Source organism: Convolutriloba macropyga, chromosome 11 (assembly GCF_964194025.1).
Source record: "Convolutriloba macropyga chromosome 11, txConMacr16.3, whole genome shotgun sequence".
In the NCBI taxonomy this organism is placed as follows: domain Eukaryota; kingdom Metazoa; phylum Xenacoelomorpha; order Acoela; family Convolutidae; genus Convolutriloba; species Convolutriloba macropyga.
In genome coordinates, this window is record NC_134478.1 from 37,107,718 (window position 1) to 37,128,609 (window position 20,892).

At 40.7% G+C, this 20,892-nt stretch overlaps 1 protein-coding gene across 1 annotated transcript; it reads left to right on the top strand.

Moving 5' to 3' along the window:
• The first annotated feature begins 2,226 nt into the window (after window positions 1–2,226).
• On the top strand, window positions 2,227–20,354 carry LOC142349116 (trimethyllysine dioxygenase, mitochondrial-like). The gene is made up of 4 exons (XM_075400528.1): window positions 2,227–2,842; window positions 17,449–17,644; window positions 18,005–18,166; window positions 20,240–20,354. Exons 1-4 carry the CDS (start codon window positions 2,443–2,445, stop codon window positions 20,352–20,354), a joined length of 873 nt encoding a protein of 290 aa, XP_075256643.1. The 5' UTR covers window positions 2,227–2,442.
• The last annotated feature ends 538 nt before the right edge of the window (window positions 20,355–20,892 follow it).

Genomic DNA, 20,892 nt, shown 5'->3' on the forward strand with positions numbered 1-20,892 from the left:
CTCACAACATGAAAAAATTCCTTTGAATAGTAACGTAGGAGCTTTTAAAAGTTTTTTTTAGGAAGAAAACAATCGGAAGAAAATTTTATAAAGTGATTCTTTAAGAAATTTGTTGATGTTTATTTTATTTTGTTTGAATGATTTGAAGTTTTCTTTTGTTTCAAGAGTATTTAACCGTATGGTTATAATTTTAATTTACTTGTTGCAAAATAAGAGAGATGGACTGCCTGGTAAGAATTAGTTCAGGTTTTGTTTTTTAAGCTTTGATAGATTCTAAAAAAGTCACACTTCTATTAAAAAAGGGCTCATACCAATGATCAAATTTGTTTCACTTGAATGAAAATGCAAACAAATGAAACGACAGACATGAAATGAACTGTAATGCAATCTCTCAAGTAGGAAAAAAACAATTTATCAAGTGAACAACTAATTTTAACAAAAAAATGACATCCGCTAATGAACATCTATCCCATTTTAATAAAAATCAATTTGGAATAAGTAACGAGTAATTGTAAATAAAAAGCAGCCTCAATTTGATTTCCATAAAAAAATTAATTAATTATCACTTTTGACAAAGAAATGATTGCAGAAGAAAAAAACCTCTACACTCAATCAAAATTAAATAATGAAAATCTGACTAATTTCAAGTAGAGTTTACCCAAGGTATAAAATCACGAGGTAAATCGCAATTGTGATTGGTCATGCTTGCCGCCGAAATTGATTAAACAATTATTCTGACAAATTGGTTACCATTTCATAAAAACACATGCAAAATTTTAAAACAGCCTGAAAAAATTACACTTTCATTGACAAATCTAGTTAGAAAAAATGAAACACAACCCCACAATAAATTTAAAATATAAAAACTTTAACAAAAGCAAATAGGTTCGAGTATAAAGCAACCAGGAAATCTTGCTAATGAGATTACTGTGCGTATCCACAAAACAATGGATGGTCAAAATAATTTTCAAAAGGTGTTTTCAAAAACAGAACGTCAAATGGACAAATTTGGAGGTTTCAATAAACTCTCAGAAGGCCAGTTGTAGTTTTTGGCGATCACTAGGTGAGTCTGTCTATTTTGAGTCTGTCTTTTTTGAAATAATTTGTTTTGCAATATTTTCATCCCAATTACTAGAAATTCTCTTCTCATTTACAAGTACACTTAATAAGAGGTCCTTTTATATTCCAATAAAGTCCATTGAAACAAAATTGCGTTTTATTAGTAAAGCTCATGATTTTTATGGCTCCGACGACTGGTTTTCGTAAAATTTTATTGAATTCTTGAGATTTTCAAGCAGTTGATGTTCTTTTGTAGTCTTATGACTGAGTCTAATTAATCAAATGTCGAATTGGGTATTTAGGGAGCTATTTGAGGAGTTTTTTAATGCTTTCAGTTGATGCATGATGCTTTCTTAATTATAACTCTATAAGTATCCAATATGCATCGCTTATTTTTGATATAATGACTTTTTTGTCAATTTAACTATTTCGGTAATGTTTGGAACATTTTTTGTCTGGCTGGTGGAACAATAGTGGTTTTTGAATATTTTCTATCTCTTCCTCATTTGGTGGACAAATAGGTCAAAAATGGTTGAGGGGGGCCGGAACATTATGTGCGGACGCACCTTACCGAGACTCCTTGTTATACGTTGAGAGTAAAAGTATCATGAACTAAAATATTTTAAAAGACTAAATTTTGACGGTTCAAATTTTGGTATCTGCTCTGAATGTAAAAAGTGTAAGTTTGAAAATTGTTGTTTTGCAAACTAAAACTAGCCACTGTCTCGTAAGATTGTGCAGGATAAACCTTTTGGTCAGTCTTGTCAGATAACAATCCGCTCTTGGCGGATTGTTGTACCTTTTAATACAAAATTCTACAAAAAATTTTCTCTCATTTCTGGGGTGAAACGTTTCTTTGTGTGATTTAAATTGTTTAATTAAATTTAGATCCAATTTATGTCTATCCGCTATTCCGGGAAACAGTTTTCAGAAAGAAAAAAGGAATGTGAAAGCCATTTTAGGAACTTTTCCAATTTGTTCATATAGGTACCTAATTACGGGTGAAATTTTAAGGCCATTAACAAAGTGAAAACCGCCTTTGTGTCCATTTTTAAATCCGATTACCCACCAAAACAGACAGCTCTTTTAGCCCTTTCATTCATCCTAAAGTGACAATATTTTGTGGCTTTTCTTTGGTTTCTTCCCTTCGTAGAGTGACGTATTAAAGGTGCATAACATCCATTCAAATTATTGCTTGTTAGTTTGGGTGGGATAAAAGACTCCTAGGAGCGTTCTTGCGATTGAATTCAGAGAATTTAGTCCTTAAATTCTTTTCGATTTTCTCAACCATTTTATAATTGTTCTTGCAACATCCAAAAATTTCTTTTTTTTTGCGTTTTTAATCATTTGCTAATTCAACTTTCAAAATAGTGAGAATTTCTAATGGCAGCAAAAATGTCTGCATCGTGGTGCAAAAACTTTATTAAATTGAATATTCCAAAATTGTCTTCAAAGCAGGTATTAATTAGCAATATTTATCTTCGCGACAACTCGCAAGAACCAAGTTGTTTCAACAAAACGAGTCTTCAACGAGTTCACAACACGAGTAATATTGACCTTGAGATTCACCCGACAAATGTTGACATAATCAACGATGACGCAGTCAAGGTCACGTGGTCGGATAAACACGAGAGCATATATGATTTAGAATGGATCCGCGAAAATGTAGTCAGGACGCAAAGAGAAACGAAAGTGAGAAAAGTTACGTGGAAAAGTGTTGAAATGAATGCTGAGAAAGTTTCGCTACCATATAAGGATGTTTTGAATGAACGCGAAGCTATGGGTAAGTATTGGCATGTTAGTGAGGTGAGGTCTGTTGGAGTAGAAAAAAGTCCTTTACGTTTTTATGTTGAGTCAAAAGTCTCCTTGAAGAATAACAATGGAAGGGACCCGGGATATCCATAGTTGCATCTCAAAGATGATACGGTTTCCCAATTAAAAAAATAATGTTATGATAACCATTATTCATTTAACACCAAGTTTTTAGAATGTATTTCCTAGTAATTCAAAAAAAGCGCATATATAACTTCTATTTGAAATGCGGTGAATGCAGTTAATTTTTGGAAAAGTGGTGAATGCGATGAAAAAAATATTTCACCGCATTTTGACAAGAATTAACCGCGAAATTCTTCGCATTTCTTACAAGAATTCACCGCTTCGGCTCTTGTGGCAAATTAATGTAAGAAATGCGGTGAAAAAAATAGTTGACTGCATTTCGACGCCTTTCTTGTAAAAATTTACCGCGAAAATCACCACAAAAATTCACAAAAATTCACCGCATTTGTTTTCCAACATTAGCTGAATCTGATTTAAATTCTCAAGAAATATCATATAAGTGTGACAACTGGAGCAGTGGAATAAGAAGTTGAAGGCATGCAGGAGGTGAGAGGTTCGAACGCGTGTAAGAAAACTTCTTTTTTTGTAAGAATACTGAGAACGCTGTGAAAATAAATTATTCGCCGCGATTCAACGCAAAAAAGTGCCAGAAATATGCGGTGGAAAGTTTTTTTTCACCGCATTTCTTACGAAAATTCACCGCCAATCCTCGACACGAGGAGCATAAATTATAGGACAGTTGGTACAACCTTATTTGGCGGCGTTCTATGTTTGTTGAATTTGCTAAGTCACCTTATATGTTGAAAAACGGGATCAATGTCACCATCTTATTTGCCACCCACAACGGTCATGCATATTGTATACAACTTTAAACGTAGATTGCAAAAAGCCTATCCAAAATTCTCAGTAAAAATTTTGAAGCGAAAAAATTCGTCAGTTCCTCATCTATTAGTTTTTGAGGACCGGTCATTAAAAGAACAACTAGTAGTTTTCTGCAGTTTTTCATCGTTGACGAATGCATTAATATTTGATCCATACATGAAAAATTTAACCACACTCACGTATGTGAATCCATTTGTCACGTGCACAGTTTATCGCGATGGTTCAGGAACTCAAGATTTTGTTATACACCATGGCAGCACAAATAAGCTCTTCTAGGTGCTGCGCGCTTCGTTGCAAACCAGGGTTTTTAACACTTTAATCTAATTTTTCTTAAAAACTACAAAAGGCTCGAGAAATATGTCCCTAGTTAGTAAATATCACAATTTGAAACCTTAGTTATTAGATTTAAGTAAGCATTTAGCTAGTCAGCTCCTCTGTGCAATCTAAAAACCTTTAACCTCTTCCCCAAAGCGTCCTTAAATCTATTAGCGCACAACACGATTTCGGTTCCTTTTAATGCGATTCCGCGCTTGAGGTTGCAAGTATTGTTAGCACGCAAAGATCAGCAGCTTTGAAAATTTTAATCGATCTATGCGACTACAGATATAATAGATTCTCAAGTCAGTATTTTGAAACACACAGAATGTTAATAACTAATAAAAAAAACCCAAGATTCCGAAATGTTAATCAAACTTCCAATCTGTCAGCCATCTTTTATTGAGAAGGTTTTGGAGTTATAACTCCATGGTTCCGCTGGTCCGCATTGGGAAGGGTGATAGGTCGTTATCTGTCTTGAGTCTTAGCTTTAAGTTTCAATTAGTTTGGTTGCTCATGTTTTGTTTCAGGTTACACAATTCAAGCAAGAGTATCATTTCCGGTTTTACAACATTTCATCATCATGACTTTTCGTTACAACTTTTGGAAAACAAATCAACTTACAAAAGGCGGTAAAACACAATAAACGTAAGAAGTTAATCTCTAGCATTAACATCCTCCGGGCCCACAAAACCTAACCCTAACCTGGTTGTGGGTTTGGGGTAGACATGCATAAGTTTAACTGCTGGTCTGTTTAATTTGCCTAAAGCGGTCTTAACTTCACATGACCTAGCTATGTTGTCGGGGCCGGTGAAAGTCCGTGTGACTCGTCCCAGCGGCCAGATTCCTCTTGGTGTAAACTCTTCAAGAAGCCAGACAACATCATCCACTTCCAAAGCTGCTTCACAAGACGTCCACTTCTGTCGTTTGTTCAGCGAAGGAACATACTCGGTTAGCAGCCTCTTCCAAATCTGCTGAAGTCTCTGCTTCACCTGCGTCCACGCCGAACACTTCAAGGTAAGTGTCTCGTTGAAAACGGCTCCAGGAACATTGCAGAAGGGCCTTCCAAGCAAGAAGTGGTTTGGTGTAAGTGGGTTGTCGTCTTCGTGGTTGCTTCTCACGTGAGTGAGTGGACGCGAGTTGACAAGACACTCGGCTTCACTGACGATCGTGGCAAAGACATCTGGGGTGAGTTTTGCGGAGCCGAGGTTCAAAAGAAGAGCTCGTTTAACACACTGAACGAGTCTCTCCCACACCCCACCGAAATGAGGAGCAGAAGGAGGGTTGAGTTTCCATTCGACAGACTGGTTCAGTAGCTGATCTTTGATGTAGTCGTGGTCCAACATCAGTGGTCTTCTTCTGATCTGCTTTCTTGCTCCCAGGAAGTTGGATCCGTTGTCTGACAGGAACAAGCGCGGTTGGCCGCGTCGAGCGATGAAGCGTCGGATTGCTGTCAAACACTTGTCTGTGCTGAGATCCTCTGCAACTTCCAGGTGAATTGCTCTTGTAACGAAGCAAGTGAATAAGCAGATGTAGGTCTTCACTTCTGAATCTCGATGAACGACGGCAAACGGTCCAAGGTAGTCCACGCCGACATTGGTGAAGATGACTGGTGACTGAGTTTCCTGGAAACGAATGTCTGGCAGGTCTGCCATCGGTGGCTGTAGTCCCTGTGCTCGGAAGCGGCGACAGTCGAAACATTTGAAGGCCAAACTTCTCAAGAAAGCTCTGATTCCGAGAATGTGGCATCTCTGTTGTATGTAGTTGCGGGTGTATTCAACTCCAATGTGCATACAAATTTCGTGGCATTTCTGTATGTAGAGTTGAGTGCTGTGCTCTTTAGAGTCCAGGATGATGGGGTGCTTGGCGTCAAAAGGTAGCGAGCTTCGCTTTGGTCTGCCACCAACGCGAAGAAGTCCACTTTCAAAAAAAGGGGACAAACAGAGCAGACGATCTTTCTTTGACAAAGGCCTGTGTTGTTTCATGTCTTTGATGGCGTCTTTGAAGGACTTCTCTTGCGGTTTTCTGAAGAGATAAATTCGGGCTTCGTTAATGTCGTCGAGTTCTAGTTTGCCTCTTTGTTTCGATCTGAGATTCTTTATGAACCTAATGACAACAGCCATAGAGCGCATTGACTTCGTCCATTTTGAGAATCTGCTGACGTCGATAATACATTCATCGTTCGATGTTTCCATTGTGACGTTTGTCTCCTCCTTGCTACCCAAGGAGTTCTTCCAATGGCTTTCGGGATCACTTAAGAAAGCTGGAGGTGTTAACCAGAACACATTGATATCACAGGCTGGTATTCCTCGGGAGACATGGTCTGCAGGGTTGACTTTTCCGCTGATATGCTGCCACTTGGAGACGTCTGTGTTGTTGCGGATCTCTTGTACTCTTTTTGCAATGAAAGTTTTCAATTTGTCTTTGCTTTTGATCCAGGCAAGGACAGCTTCACTGTCGCTCCAAAAGTGTCTTGAGGTAACTGGTATTGTTAGCTGCTTGGAAACAAATTGCATTAGTCTACATCCTAGCACGGCTGCTTGCAACTCAAGTTTCGGGATACTGATTTGCTTTATTGGCGCAACTTTAGCTCTAGCTATGACAAACCCCGTTGAAATGGTGTTAGCTGATTGAGACCTGATGTATATGACTGCTCCATAAGCCAGCTGTGAGGCATCACAGAAGCAATGTAACTGGTTTATCGGTGATGGTTCGTTCGGAGAAATAAAACATCGTGGCGTTGATATTTCTTGCACATTTAGATATTGCTCTATCCAAGTTTTTATTGATTTCTGTTTCTCATCTGACAGGAAATCATCCCATGCAAGTCCTTCTTTCCAAGTATCCTGCAAGATGATTTTGAGTGTAATCAATAATGGGGCAATGATTCCTAATGGATCGAACAAGCAGGCAATTAAGGAAAGGAGCTTTCTGAGTGTGTAGTCCGTTTTGTCTTCCTGAACTTTGGCAAGCTTCTGGTGGAAGAAAGTATCATTAACTGTATTCCACATTACGCCTAAGACACGATGCTTGTCTTTTTCACTGTCACAATGTTCTTTGGGTATTTTGCTTAGACATTGAACAGAGTTTGAGACAAACTTAGTTAGACTAAAACCTCCTTTAGAGAGTGTTTGTCGCAAGTCTTGAACTGCAGTTTCAGCTTTCTGTTCATTGACGAACGAATGTACAAAGTCATCCATGTAGAAACTGTTGAATATTAGATCTTTTGTAGCGGTGTTTCCGAAGTCTTTCGCTGTTTCTTGGAGGACAAATATTGCTGTAGTTGGTGAACATCTGGCTCCAAAGATGAGTCGCGTATACTGGAACTGCTGTACGGAGTTGTTTGAAGGCCAAAGAAAACGGAGACATGACTGATCTTCTGTTCGTATGCAAATTTGCATAAACATGGCCTCTATGTCTGCCATTACTGCAACAGAATTCTGGCGAAAGCGAAGTAGTAAGCCGACCAGGTTGTTGAGAAGGTCGGGGCCTGACAGAAGGTTTTTGTTTAGCGACTGCTTCTTAAAAACAGATGCGGCGTTCGCAACACGCCTGACTTTCCCAGGTTTGTTGGGGTTGGTGACGGGGTGATGGGGAAGGTACCAAATCTTCTCTGGTGCTGGATTTGAGAAAGTTACTGGTTTGACATAACCCTTCTCTAAATCTGTGTCCAAAGTTTTCTCATACAACTGTTTCAACTCAATATCTTTGTTGAGTCGGCGCTGAAGGCTGTCAAGTTGTGCTTTGGCAACCGGATAGTTGTTTTCTAATTTACTGTCCTGTTTCCAAAGTAAACCAATTTCATATCTGTCTCCGATATGATGGATTGTATCTTGTAATATTTGAACTGCTCTTTTACTGTCTGTTGAAGTATCTGCATTTTCTTCAAACTCGGTTCCTGTATTCTCTATTTTCCAGAAACTGATCACACATTCACTGAGATGTCTTTCAGTATCAACAGTTAAATTTGTGAGTGCGTGGTCGAAGGCTCTATAACTATGGGATAGGAAGTTTGTTTCCTGTTGGATTGGATTACTTTTTCGTTTAATTGGGCCAGTAATTGTCCAACCGAGAAGATTGCGTAAAGCAAAGGGGCTTCCTGAGGGTCCTTGAAGGAACTCGCGTTCCAAAATGTATTGGGTAGCGTCAACACCTAAAAGTATCTGTATCTTGTTGTCACAAAGATTAGGAAAATGTATGTGTTGAAGGTGAGGGTAGGACGAGCACGCTTCGTTCAAATCGTTCACAGGCGCATCGTTGAAAGTCCAATTATTCACGGCATGAACGTAGTTTAAACGGAAGAGTGGTTGACCGCTATTGAACTTTCCAATGTCCAACCGAACAAGATTTGCGTGCATGACGGATTCGTCAAATGCGTGCGATACATTCAGATTGAATTCTGAAGTCTTTGGAGCCCGTACCTTGTCGGCAGTGGTGTTGAGGACGTATGAAATGGTACTACCATTGTCCAGAATGGCATAACAATTATGTCTTCTATTATCATTTCCGAATAGGGTGACAGGTATTACCTGTAGTTGATTCCTCGTTTTTGATGGGAAACCAGGATTGTAAACCTGAGTTGGAATGTCACTGTTTTTGTCTTGTTGATCTAGTGGTTCACACATTGGCAGATCAATTGCTGTCATGTTTGTCGATTCGGGTGCTTTTTGTCTGTCTGTGTGGAGAAGGCTATGATGTTTGCCATTGCAATGTCGGCAGAGAACTTTTGACGTGCAGTTTTTGGCGGCGTGACTGGAGCTCAGGCAATTGAAACACAGAGAGTTCTTCTTTGCTTCGCTATTGCGTCTGCTGACATCGAGACTGAGAAACTGTGGACACTTGCCAAAGTAGTGATCTTGTTGATCAAGCGGGCAGTTTGTTCTGCTCCTATTTGCTGTTGCATTTCTCATAGGCTGCTTTGAACCAGAGAAAGAAGAGCTTCCGTTTGTGTTGTTGCTACTGTTAGCCGTCCATTGCTGAGGCTCTGCACTACCGATGTTCTTATTTGCTGTATTATTATGTTCAAAACTTTTATTGCTGGGGAACGAACTTTTACTTCCTGGAAAATTCTGTGTCCAATTTGAACGATTTTGGTTCTTATTCCGATTGTTGAAGGAACTTGAACCCTGTGATTGGTTCTGTTGACCTGAATGGTTGTTAGTGTTTGATGAAAATGTGTCTTGTAATTGTTCGAAGGCTCTGGATTGCCGATCCATCCAATCGGAAAGCTCTGTGAGACCTGGATTTGTCCAGTCGTTGTCAACAACATGTTCGGTCCACTTCAACTTGATTGGGTTTGGTAGCTTATCTCGAGCTATCCTGAGCAAGTACGTGGCATTTAGGTCGGCACTGAAGCCATCTGAGGCAAATGTCTGAACAACCTTTCTTAACAACGAAGCGAAAGCTATCAAAGCTGCGTGGTCATTCATAGCCGGTCTTTGGAAAGCTTCTAGTTCTTTTGTTAGGGCACCGACAACGTTTTGCGGGTTTCCAAAGCGTCTGTTGAGCTCTTGAAGGGCGGAAGAGTAAAAGTTTGGGTTGCAAAGAAAGCCGGAGATGCAATCCTTTGCCGGTCCAATGACTAAACCTTGCAAATAGCTCATTTTTCAGTGTCAGTGATGTCTTCGTTGTTGTGGATGGTCGAGGAAAACATGCTGCTCCATTCGTTCCACTTGAGCGGGTCTCCATCGAACTTCTGAATTCGGATGTCCGGCAGCTTTACTGAGCGATGGATATTCCGTTGACGATATGGGTTGGAATTTTGATTACCAAAGCTTTCGCTGCTCGGGTGAACAGGTCCACGAGGGGTTGCGTTTGAGGGCTCAAAACTACCGTTTGCTAAGTTTGACCAACTGTTTGAGCAATATGCCTGAAATGGGCCGGGATGGCTTGGCGTTGGGAAACGATTGCCGAAAGAAACTGGAACAGGTGTTCTATGGTCAGGTACATTTTCAAAGAGGCCAGTGTTATTATTGGGCCTGGCAGGAGCGAACGTATTTCCAGCCGGAGGAAGTGTTCCACTAAATACTGGCAGTTGCATATTTGAAGCTGTAGACAATTGTGGGAACGCACAAGTTGAGTCAATAGAGCTCTGTGAAACAATTGCTGGATTCACAATTGGTGCTATTGCTTGAAGGTGCTGATGTTGATTGCTTGCTACGTTGTCAGAGTCTGTTTGTTCGAGTGCTGATGGCTGGAGACTATTCTGTACATCAGAACTGATGACTCCATTGGAGTTTTCTTGCAAAATTCCCATGGCAGACTGCACTTGTCTATGAATAGTAATCAGGTTGTATGTTGATTGCTGGTCTGTCAAATCATTGATTTGTTGTTGCTGTCGTGTATCTCGCATACTTTGAACAACTCCCGGAGACTCAGGTGCAGAGGGAACAGGTATTTGATTACTGCGTGATGAAGAGGCGCTGCTTGGACGCGTTGAAGTGTTTCGGAATGAAAGTTCATGCTTCTTTACAGTTTGTGCAACTTCAACTTTTAGCTTTGTCAAGCATGCTGCATCGTTGAGGGAGTCTTCCGCGTCCACATTTTTCGACTGTGTAAGCTGGTCGACAAGTTCGTCTAGTTGTGACATGGTTCTCTTGAATTCATCATGTGTTACTGACACAACTTCGGGTTCCAAACCTGAGTGTATTTGATATTCTATTTCCTGTTTGAGCTCTTTGACAATGTTTAATTTTCGGTGAAACAATCTAACTGTTCCAACAATTGATGGCTTTCGACCTCCCATTTTCTTTGTTGGTCTAACTTTCTGAACTTCAGAGGTATATTGAAAGGTCAAGTGGGGTGAATATAGGTCCCTTGAAGGGCACAACGAGTGAATTTTTGACCTTCCAGAGGTCACTCAAAGGTGAAATGGGGCAATCTTTTGACCTTTTAGAGGTCACTTAAGGATCAAGTGAGGTGACTTTTTGAACTTTAGAGGTCAGAGAGGTCAAGTGGTTTGACCTTTAAGAGGTCAAGTAGTTTGACCTATTAGAGGTCAAGCGGTTTAGCCTATTAGAGATCAATTGGTTTGACCTATTAGAGGTCAACAGATTTGACCTATTAGAGGTCAAGTGGTTTGACCTATTAGCAGTCAAGTAGTTTGACCTATTAGAGGTCAACAGATTTGACCTATTAGAGGTCAACTGGTTTGATCTATTAAAGGTCAAGTGGTTTGAACTATTAGCGGTCAAGTAGTTTGACCTATTAGAGATCAAGTGTTTTGACCTATTAGAGGTCAACAGAATTGACCTATTAGAGGTCAACTGGTTTGACCTATTAGAGGTCAAGATGTTTGGTGGTCTGACCTCTTAGAGGTCACTTAAAGGTCAAGTGTGATGACTATTTGACCTTTTAGAGGTCACCTAGAGGTCGAGTTGCGTGACTATTTGACCTTTTAGAGGTCACTTCGAGGTCAAGTTGGTTGACTGTTTGACCCTTTAGAGGTCAGGTGGGGTGACTATTTGTAGGTCACTTGGGGGGTCCGTGGGGGACAATGGTTGACTTCTGTAGGTCACTTGGGGGGTCCCTGGAGGGCAGTGGGTGACTTTTTTAGGTCACTTGGGGGGTCCCTGGAGGACAATGGGTGACTTTTGTAGGTCAATTGGGGGGTCCGTGGGGGACAATGGGTGACTTTTCAGGTCACTTGGGGGGTCCCAGGAGGACAATGGATGACTTTTGTAGGTCACTTGGGGGGTCCCTGGGGGACAATGGGTGACTTTTGTAGGTCACTTGGGGGGTCCCTGGGGGACAATGGATGACTTTTGTAGGTCACTTGGGGGGTCCCTGGGGGACAATGGGTGACTTTTGTAGGTCACTTGGGGGGTCCCTGGGGGACAATGGGTGACTTTTGTAGGTCACTTGGGGGGTCCCTGGAGGATAATGGGTGACTTTTGTAGGTCAATTGGGGGGTCCGTGGGGGACAATGGGTGACTTTTCAGGTCACTTGGGGGGTCCCAGGAGGACAATGGATGACTTTTGTAGGTCACTTGGGGGGTCCCTGGGGGACAATGGGTGACTTTTGTAGGTCACTTGGGGGGTCCCTGGAGGATAATGGGTGACTTTTGTAGGTCAATTGGGGGGTCCGTGGGGGACAATGGGTGACTTTTCAGGTCACTTGGGGGGTCCCAGGAGGACAATGGATGACTTTTGTAGGTCACTTGGGGGGTCCCTGGGGGACAATGGGTGACTTTTGTAGGTCACTTGGGGGGTCCCTGGGGGACAATGGATGACTTTTGTAGGTCACTTGGGGGGTCCCTGGGGGACAATGGGTGACTTTTGTAGGTCAATTGGGGGGTCCGTGGGCGAAAATGGGTGACTTTTCAGGTCACTTGGGGGTCCCAGGAGGACAATGGATGACTTTTATAGGTCACTTGGGGGTCCCTGGGGGACAATGGGTGACTTTTGTAGGTCACTTGGGGGGTCCATGGGGGACAATGGATGACTTTTGTAGGTCACTTGGGGGGTCCCTGGGGACAATGGTTGACTTCTGTAGGTCACTTGGGGGGTCCCTGGAGGGCAGTGGGTGACTTTTTTAGGTCACTTGGGGGGTCCCTGGAGGACAATGGGTGACTTTTGCAGGTCAATTGGGGGGTCCGTGGGGGACAATGGGTGACTTTTCAGGTCACTTGGGGGGTCCTGGGGGAACAATGGGTGACTTTTGTAGGTCACTTGGGGGGGTCCGTTGGGGACAATGGTTGACTTTTCAGGTCACTTGGGGGGTCCCTGGAGGATAGTGGGTGACTTTTGTAGGTCTCTTGGGGGGTCCCTGGAGGATAATGGGTGACTTTTGTAGGTCAATTGGGGGGTCCGTGGGCGAAAATGGGTGACTTTTCAGGTCACTTGGGGGGGGGGGGGGTCCCAGGAGGACAATGGATGACTTTTGTAGGTCACTTGGGGGTCCCTGGGGGACAATGGGTGACTTTTGTAGGTCACTTGGGGGGTCCCTGGGGGACAATGGATGACTTTTGTAGGTCACTTGGGGGGTCCCTGGGGGACAATGGTTGACTTCTGTAGGTCACTTGGGGGGTCCCTGGAGGGCAGTGGGTGACTTTTTTAGGTCACTTGGGGGGTCCCTGGAGGACAATGGGTGACTTTTGCAGGTCAATTGGGGGGTCCGTGGGGGACAATGGGTGACTTTTCAGGTCACTTGGGGGGTCCTGGGGGAACAATGGGTGACTTTTGTAGGTCACTTGGGGGGTCCGTTGGGGACAATGGTTGACTTTTCAGGTCACTTGGGGGGTCCCTGGAGGATAGTGGGTGACTTTTGTAGGTCTCTTGGGGGGTCCCTGGAGGATAATGGGTGACTTTTGTAGGTCAATTGGGGGGTCCGTGGAGGACGGTGGGTGACTTTTGTAGGTCACTTGGGGGGTCCCTGGAGGATAATGGGTGACTTTTGTAGGTCAATTGGGGGGTCCGTGGGGGACAATGGGTGACTTTTCAGGTCACTTGGGGGGTCCCTGGGGGACAATGGGTGACTTTTGTAGGTCACTTGGGGGGGGGGGGGGGGTTGTCACTGAAGGACAGATGCACTGCAAGCTGGTTCTGCTGGCAGAAATTTGGAGGCTGTTGGTTGCAGCTACTGATGACTCAGGTTGGCCTGAGTGGTCTGGCTGGCTGTTGGAGGGCAGTAGTGGGACTCTACTGCAAGCTGGTTCTGCTGGCAGAACACTGGAGGCGGTTGGGTGCAGCTGCTGATGACTCAGGTTGGCCTGAGTGGGCTGGCTGACTGATGGAGGGCAGTAGTGAGAGTCCACTGCAAGCTGGTTCTGCTGGCAGAAATTTGGAGGCGGTTGGTTGCAGCTACTGATGACTCAGGTTGGCCTGAGTGGTCTGGCTGGCTGTTGGAGGGCAGTAGTGGGACTCTACTGCAAGCTGGTTCTGCTGGCAGAACACTGGAGGCGGTTGGGTGCAGCTGCTGATGACTCAGGTTGGCCTGAGTGGGCTGGCTGACTGTTGGAGGGCAGTAGTGGGACTCTACTGCAAGCTGGTTCTGCTGGCAGAACACTGGAGGCGGTTGGGTGCAGCTGCTGATGACTCAGGTTGGCCTGAGTGGGCTGGCTGACTGATGGAGGGCAGTAGTGAGAGTCCACTGCAAGCTGGTTCTGCTGGCAGAACACTGGAGGCGGTTGGGTGCAGCTGCTGATGACTCAGGTTGGCCTGAGTGGGCTGGCTGACTGATGGAGGGCAGTAGTGAGAGTCTACTGCAAGCTGGTTCTGCTGGCAGAACACTGGAGGCTGTTTGGTGCAGCTGCTGATAACTCAGGTTGGCCTGAATGGGCTGGCTGGCTGTTGGAGGGCAGTAGTGGGACTCTACTGCAAGCTGGTTCTGCTGGCAGAACACTGGAGGCGGTTGGGTGCAGCTGCTGTTGACCCAGGTTGGCCTGAGTGGGCTGGCGACATCCTCGTTGTCTTGCTTGATGATGAAATCTTTGTAAAGTGTTTCACCGGACCCGTATCTTGTTACTAACCAATTTTGAAAATGTTCAACAAAAACTAACCAAGAAGAGCTGCTTCGCGTGGTTGTTTAAATATTATTTTTCGAACTGTTGCTACTAAACAATTTTTTTTTTGAAATCTTTTGTTCAAAATTAACCAAGAAAAGCTACTTCGCGCGGTTGTTTATTTTATTTAGGAAAAGTTAACAACAGGACTCAAATACCTCAGAACAATAGGACTAATATAAGTCTTTTCGGTTTTTAGCTTATTTCAAATAATTGAAATGACAAAACTTAGATAGCTCCTTATCCCTTGTGGTTGGGGAACTTAGGACCCGAAGGACAACGAAGTCTACTATATCTAATCACTGAGATTGCAAAAAAATCTTATCTGGTTTACAGCCCTCAGTATTTGAAGGTGGTCATCTCCATTCTGCCATCTCTTTTGTCCATCTCAATGGATGTCCATCTCAGTCCATCTCAATGTCTCAATGTAGCACATACCACTCAAAATAACTTAAGCAAGAGGTCCTGGGTTCGCTCACTGAGTTCCCAGGAGCGCCAAAATGATAACTCCATGGTTCCGCTGGTCCGCATTGGGAAGGGTGATAGGTCGTTATCTGTCTTGAGTCTTAGCTTTAAGTTTCAATTAGTTTGGTTGCTCATGTTTTGTTTCAGGTTACACAATTCAAGCAAGAGTATCATTTCCGGTTTTACAACATTTCATCATCATGACTTTTCGTTACAACTTTTGGAAAACAAATCAACTTACAAAAGGCGGTAAAACACAATAAACGTAAGAAGTTAATCTCTAGCATTAACATGGAGCATAAAATAAATTCTGTTTATTAAAGATTTGAGTAAAAATTACTACTGGACTCTAATAAAATTTTGAATGGAAAAAAGTTTGAAAGCCTGCGCTATATGTTCAAGGAACAACTATGTTCTTAAAACAATCAAGTATCCGCATTTGAGCTCATCGTTTTTATTCATTGTTATGACGCATGAAAAAATAAAACTGTTTTAATAAATTTTGTGGAAAAATTATGTTGGATAATAGCATATCCACTGAAGTTAGATATTTTAATTTTCACTTCTTCTAGTGGCTGTCTTTAAATCACTTTGTACTAAAATTTATTCTGATTACATTTTTTAAAATGTTTTTTATCAGTCAGTCGTTCGTTCTTATTTTGATAGTTTCCTTTCAATACTCTCAATTCTAGATAATACCATTGATTTGCATGAGTTTTGGTAGAATAATAGAGTACAATAGTCAAATAACTTCTCAGTAAATCAAATTGGCAGGCAGAGCAGAAGGCACAGAACGTCTTCTGCACAATTTAATTGCTACCATATTTTAGATTGGCATTTTAATTTGAATCAACGATCTCCTTGACTCCCAAATTAGAAAGTTGTGCTGCTTTTTTCAAGATTTTGAGATTTTCTGACCGTTCAAGATGCCTCTTGGTGGTAACGCTAACACGGTTTAGTGATTGTTATCATATCTTTCACGCCTGCCAATTACTTGAAGCTGATATTTTATTTCTTTCGGTTTAATCATATTATTCGAACATTGATTTTGCGGCCACTGAGTAATTTTGTTTTGCGATGAGCGTTGAAATCTTGTTTAAACGAAATTCCATTCGCTTTTTCTCCGGTTCTGCAGAACAGACTGTTTAACTCTTTGCGTTTTGCCAAGCTGTTTCCATTGGAAATGTCTGCTTTTCATGGACAAAATGCAAAAACAACTCAGTTTAAAAAGAAGTTTCAATGCACAGCTTGCATACAAGCGTTGCCAAAAAGTAACAACTTCCAGGCTTCAGGTGACAGAATTCTTCCAGAGGCGAGTTCTTTCCCGACAGGGGAACAAGATTTCTGGAAAAAAGCAAAAAAAATTAGTTAGAAAAAGCAGTCACTTATTTTTTGGGTTGTAATACAAACAGATTGACAAAAAATTCTTATCAGATATCAAAACAAGCTAAATGATCGTGTTTTTTTTTGTTATTTTTCAGGAGAAAAATCTATTTTCAAGAACTTGTTTTTCAAGATATTGCTCCCCAGCATTATCTTAGTTTTTTACGAGAAAGAATAGGATGTACTTAAACGGCTGGCATAGGCCGGATCTGAATCGAATTGAAAAATGGTGGGGGGTTTTGAAGCAGTGGTTGCGAAAACAGACAGTATTATGCGAAAATTGAGAAAAAAAGCGTCTTGTGGTTGTTTATAAGAACTAAATGAGTTACTATATGATACTAGTGTTTTAAACTCAAATTGTTGTTTTATTGTCTTTGGCGCTTTTTAAAAGTACTTCGGATGCACGGACATTTTTTTGGCAACATAGTGTATAAGCGCAAAAATTTAAATTTATGAGAAACGAAGATCAAGTGAAATATCTAAAATAAACTGCGATCATTTTTAATATGGTTCAATCTATTTTTTAATAAGTTCTCAAAGAATGTTGAAGTTTTTGCTATAATTATTTTGATACAATTTCGAGTTTTTAAGCTTTTTATAAAAGACAACTCAAACGTCATGTGATCCTGATTCAATAAACTTAATATTCACAGAAGTTCAATGAGTTCTCTATTGTAACTGTTTATTGACTTTTGAGGAATGCTTGCAAGGTTGATGAGGTTCTGTGAAATGAGGGTGATGATTTTGCCCCAAATGTGGACTATTCGAGACCGGAAATTTGGCCCGTTTATATGTGGATTTGCTTTGACTCGAAAATTATATTTAGCCTACATTTAAATACGCAGTGAACTGATTGATAACACGTGGACTATTTTTTAAAGACAAAAATGGAAAAGTTATTGGTGTCTTAAATATAAATTGCCACAAATTGACCTTGGACTGTAAAGCCTGAATTATAATGTTGGATGAAAGCACAGTAGAAATTTTATAATTTCATCTGTTGCAGTCCAGTTTTACCGTAACATCTGGCAGTTTGGAATATGCCTCTTGACTGGAAGCCCTGTAGACCCTAAGGCGAGCATGGAAGTGGCCACGCACGTGGGTGCAATCATGTACTCGAGGGAGTACTTCGATGGGAAGACGCAGTACTACGAGATAAGCAATACAAACAATCATGAAGACTTTGACATCGCATACACAAAGTAAGTGTACTATAAGGGTACTAGCAGAGATATGAACTAAGTTCGTAGCCGAGAGGTCGATTTGTGCTTTCACTATAAAATTATGTCACATTTTTTAGAACAAAGAGTTAATTTTTCAACTAACAGTAGCGCTGGTCATACTTTTTTTGCAATCATATTCCTCGAACTGCTTACCGTTTTTGACCAGCCCACGTACATGAAAAATTAATCTTTCTTCATTCTTTTTCCAACATTTAAAATGCATGAAAGAATACCCACATGAACACGATTAATAATGGAGGGCCATAAACGGCACTGTTGTCTGAAACTTAATAGCTATACAAAAAAATACAGTAACTGACATTTTGTATTTGCGTTCAGTGCGTATTTGGGTCTACATACAGACAACCCTGACTTTGAGCACCCTGGCAGTCTGGTCACTTTGCAGCCAGTGGTGCCCGCAGAGAAGGGTGGACACTCGACACTCGTGGACTCATTCCAAGTTGCAGAGACGCTCAAAAACACTGATCAACATGCTTTCAAGTTAGACCTATTACTATCAGTTTTGTCTACCGACTTTATCTATCCCATAAAAAAGCGCATTGTGAAACTTAACTTCTGAGATTTCCTGGTTGAGTTCTGGCCCTACTCGTTCACGGGAGATCGGACGCTTAAATAGTTGAAGCTCAAGCTACAGTTTTAATCAGAGTTCCCGATTCGAAATTTGAGCATTATTTGATTTATATTTTTGTTGATTATTTTCTTGCGCTAGTTGCCACAGAAACCAATGAACTTTTAACATTATAAAACGCAACTTCGTTGCAGCAGCTTCCACCTGTTCAGTTATGGATTGTTGCAGGCGGAGAAAAAACCGTTTCTAATTAAGTTAGAAAAATGAAGCAGGGAGAATAACAAATTGATTGTAGTAAGGGTTAGATTTGCAGGAAAGGTCTGAATAATAGATCACGACGGTGATTTGGATTCACGAGATCAAAAAAGCATAAAAGGAACCGTTTACACACCCACCCATCAATAAAACAAAAATGAATCGAATCTAATCTGAGTATTATGATTTATTGTGGGAGGTGGAGTCCTAATGCTGACCAATTATGGCTTGCTAAATAGAATTAACGGGATTGAACCTAATTCCGAAGGAATCCTAACCAAATAAGCACTTAAATTTCTTTGCTTCCATCTATAAGCCAAATTTTCGAGCGCGTTCTGTACAATCGATGGTTAGACTACATTACATACTTTAATTTGTTCTTTTGTAATCAGTTCGGGCTTAGGCCTAAAAAGTCGACTGTTGATGCGTTAGTTCATATTACCGAAATAATTAGACATGATTTGACGCCTGGTTATAAGCTTCCAGTTGCCATTTTTCTTGACCTAAAGAAAGCATTTGACACGGTTGATCACTCTATACTAATTAAAAAATTGGAATCATATTGAATTCGCGGTTATCTTCTATCCTACCTGTCGAGTTATTTAGAAAAGAGGTCTCAAATTGTTAGGGTGAGGTCAAGTATCTCTGCAGCTCTTCCACTTAATTGTGGAGTGCCTCAGGGGTCTGTTCTTGGACCTATTCTTTTTATTATCTACATCAATTATATGCATCGGGTCTGTCAAAATTCTAAAGTATTTCATTTTGCTGATGATACTTCCATCTTGTTTGACATGCTGGATAATGACGCAAAAAGTGTAAATTGTGAACTTACTTTGTCGAATAAACTTACTTTAAACCAGAACAAGAGGGAAGTCATGTTACTCAAAAACAATTTCGATTGTTACCTCAACTCTGAAAATCTGCTTTCAGTATGAAGTGTAAAATATTTAGGAGTCATAGTTGATAAAAACCTGAAGTATAAGTTTCATATTAGCAGTTTACACTGCTCTATATCCAGGTTGGTTGGTTTGACTAATTCGATGCTTAAGTTTCTAAATAAACAAGACTTGCTGAAATTCTACAATGTATACATCAAGGCTAAAATGCAGAACGGAATTTTGGTGTAAGGCTGTACTTCAAAATCGGAAATGAATGTGCAGACGCGTTTGGAAAATAAGTTTATACACAGTATTTGTTTTCTGCGCAAATTCGATCGTGTTGATCATCTTTTCGAATTGCATAGAATCTGTATATATATATATATATATATATATATATATATATAACCTATATATATATATATATATATATATATATTTATATATATTTATATATTTATATATATATATATAAATATATATATATATATATATATATATATTATATATATATATGATTTGCTTAAGTTTGCTCTAAGATCGTATACCATTCTTCTTGACGATGAATATTTAAACAATTTCATTTGCCATCGTCAATATTCCAGGAATTTACGTTCGTTAAGCGTTCACATAATATCGACTCCCAAAGTGAAAGGGCAGTTATCCAAGCTATCTATTGCTTATAGGGGTGCCAAACTTTTGAACTTCATTCATCAATTGGGCTATATGATTTGAATTTTTCCTGTGACAGTCAAATACAACATTTTGTTCATTACTTCAGGGACAATGTTCTATTATACGACAATGAAATTATTGATATTGTTTTTGCATAATTTTGTTTTTTATAATTAGGTCCTTGCATATCCTGCCTAGAGGGAAACCGTCTATGTTGATCAGTCAATGCCTGTTTCAGCCCTGTCTACCTTCAGGTAGATTCCTGGGGCTAATCGAGTGGATACTGCTGTAAGGAGGGGCAGGAATATGCAAGAAAAAGGATGAAAATTTTTTAAGTTTAGCGGTCAAAAAGTTCCGATTTTTTTTCCATTTCTGCCTTTCTTTCATCCTATTTCTCTCTCATATCTAGGTGAGTCAAAAATCTCTTTGTTCTCTATTCGGGTGGTACCAAAAAAGCATGAACTTGCTTATTTAACGCCCACCTTGGTGCTTTTTATTTCATTGATTTATAAAAAAATTGTTATTTATATAGCATTGAGGATATTAAATTATTTTTATTTAAGTGGCACATGGGAAATTGCAACGGGGCATAGGATATGAGGCGAAAACTCGATAAGGGAACCACGTGTTTTTTGTATCGATTAGGTAAAATTTTTGGGACCTTTGTCGAACACGAATTAAAGCACTCATAAAATGTACTCCATTTGCCGCTATGAAGTACCAAAAAGTCGCTACCAAAAAGCAAAAATAACTGAACAAAGCACATTCAAATTGTATCATTTTTTCAATCTGTTTTTGCCCCTCGGTAAACATTTGGGCAGAGGTATTTG

Coding starts and splice junctions, on each gene's coding strand:
- LOC142349116 (XM_075400528.1), top strand. CDS start 2,443: ATGGCAGCAAAAATGTCTGCATCGTGGTGCAAAAACTTTATTAAATTG. Junction 17,645..18,004: donor TTTGACATCGCATACACAAA/GTAAGTGTACTA, acceptor ATTTGCGTTCAG/TGCGTATTTGGGTCTACATA. Junction 18,167..20,239: donor ACTGATCAACATGCTTTCAA/GTTAGACCTATT, acceptor TTTTATAATTAG/GTCCTTGCATATCCTGCCTA.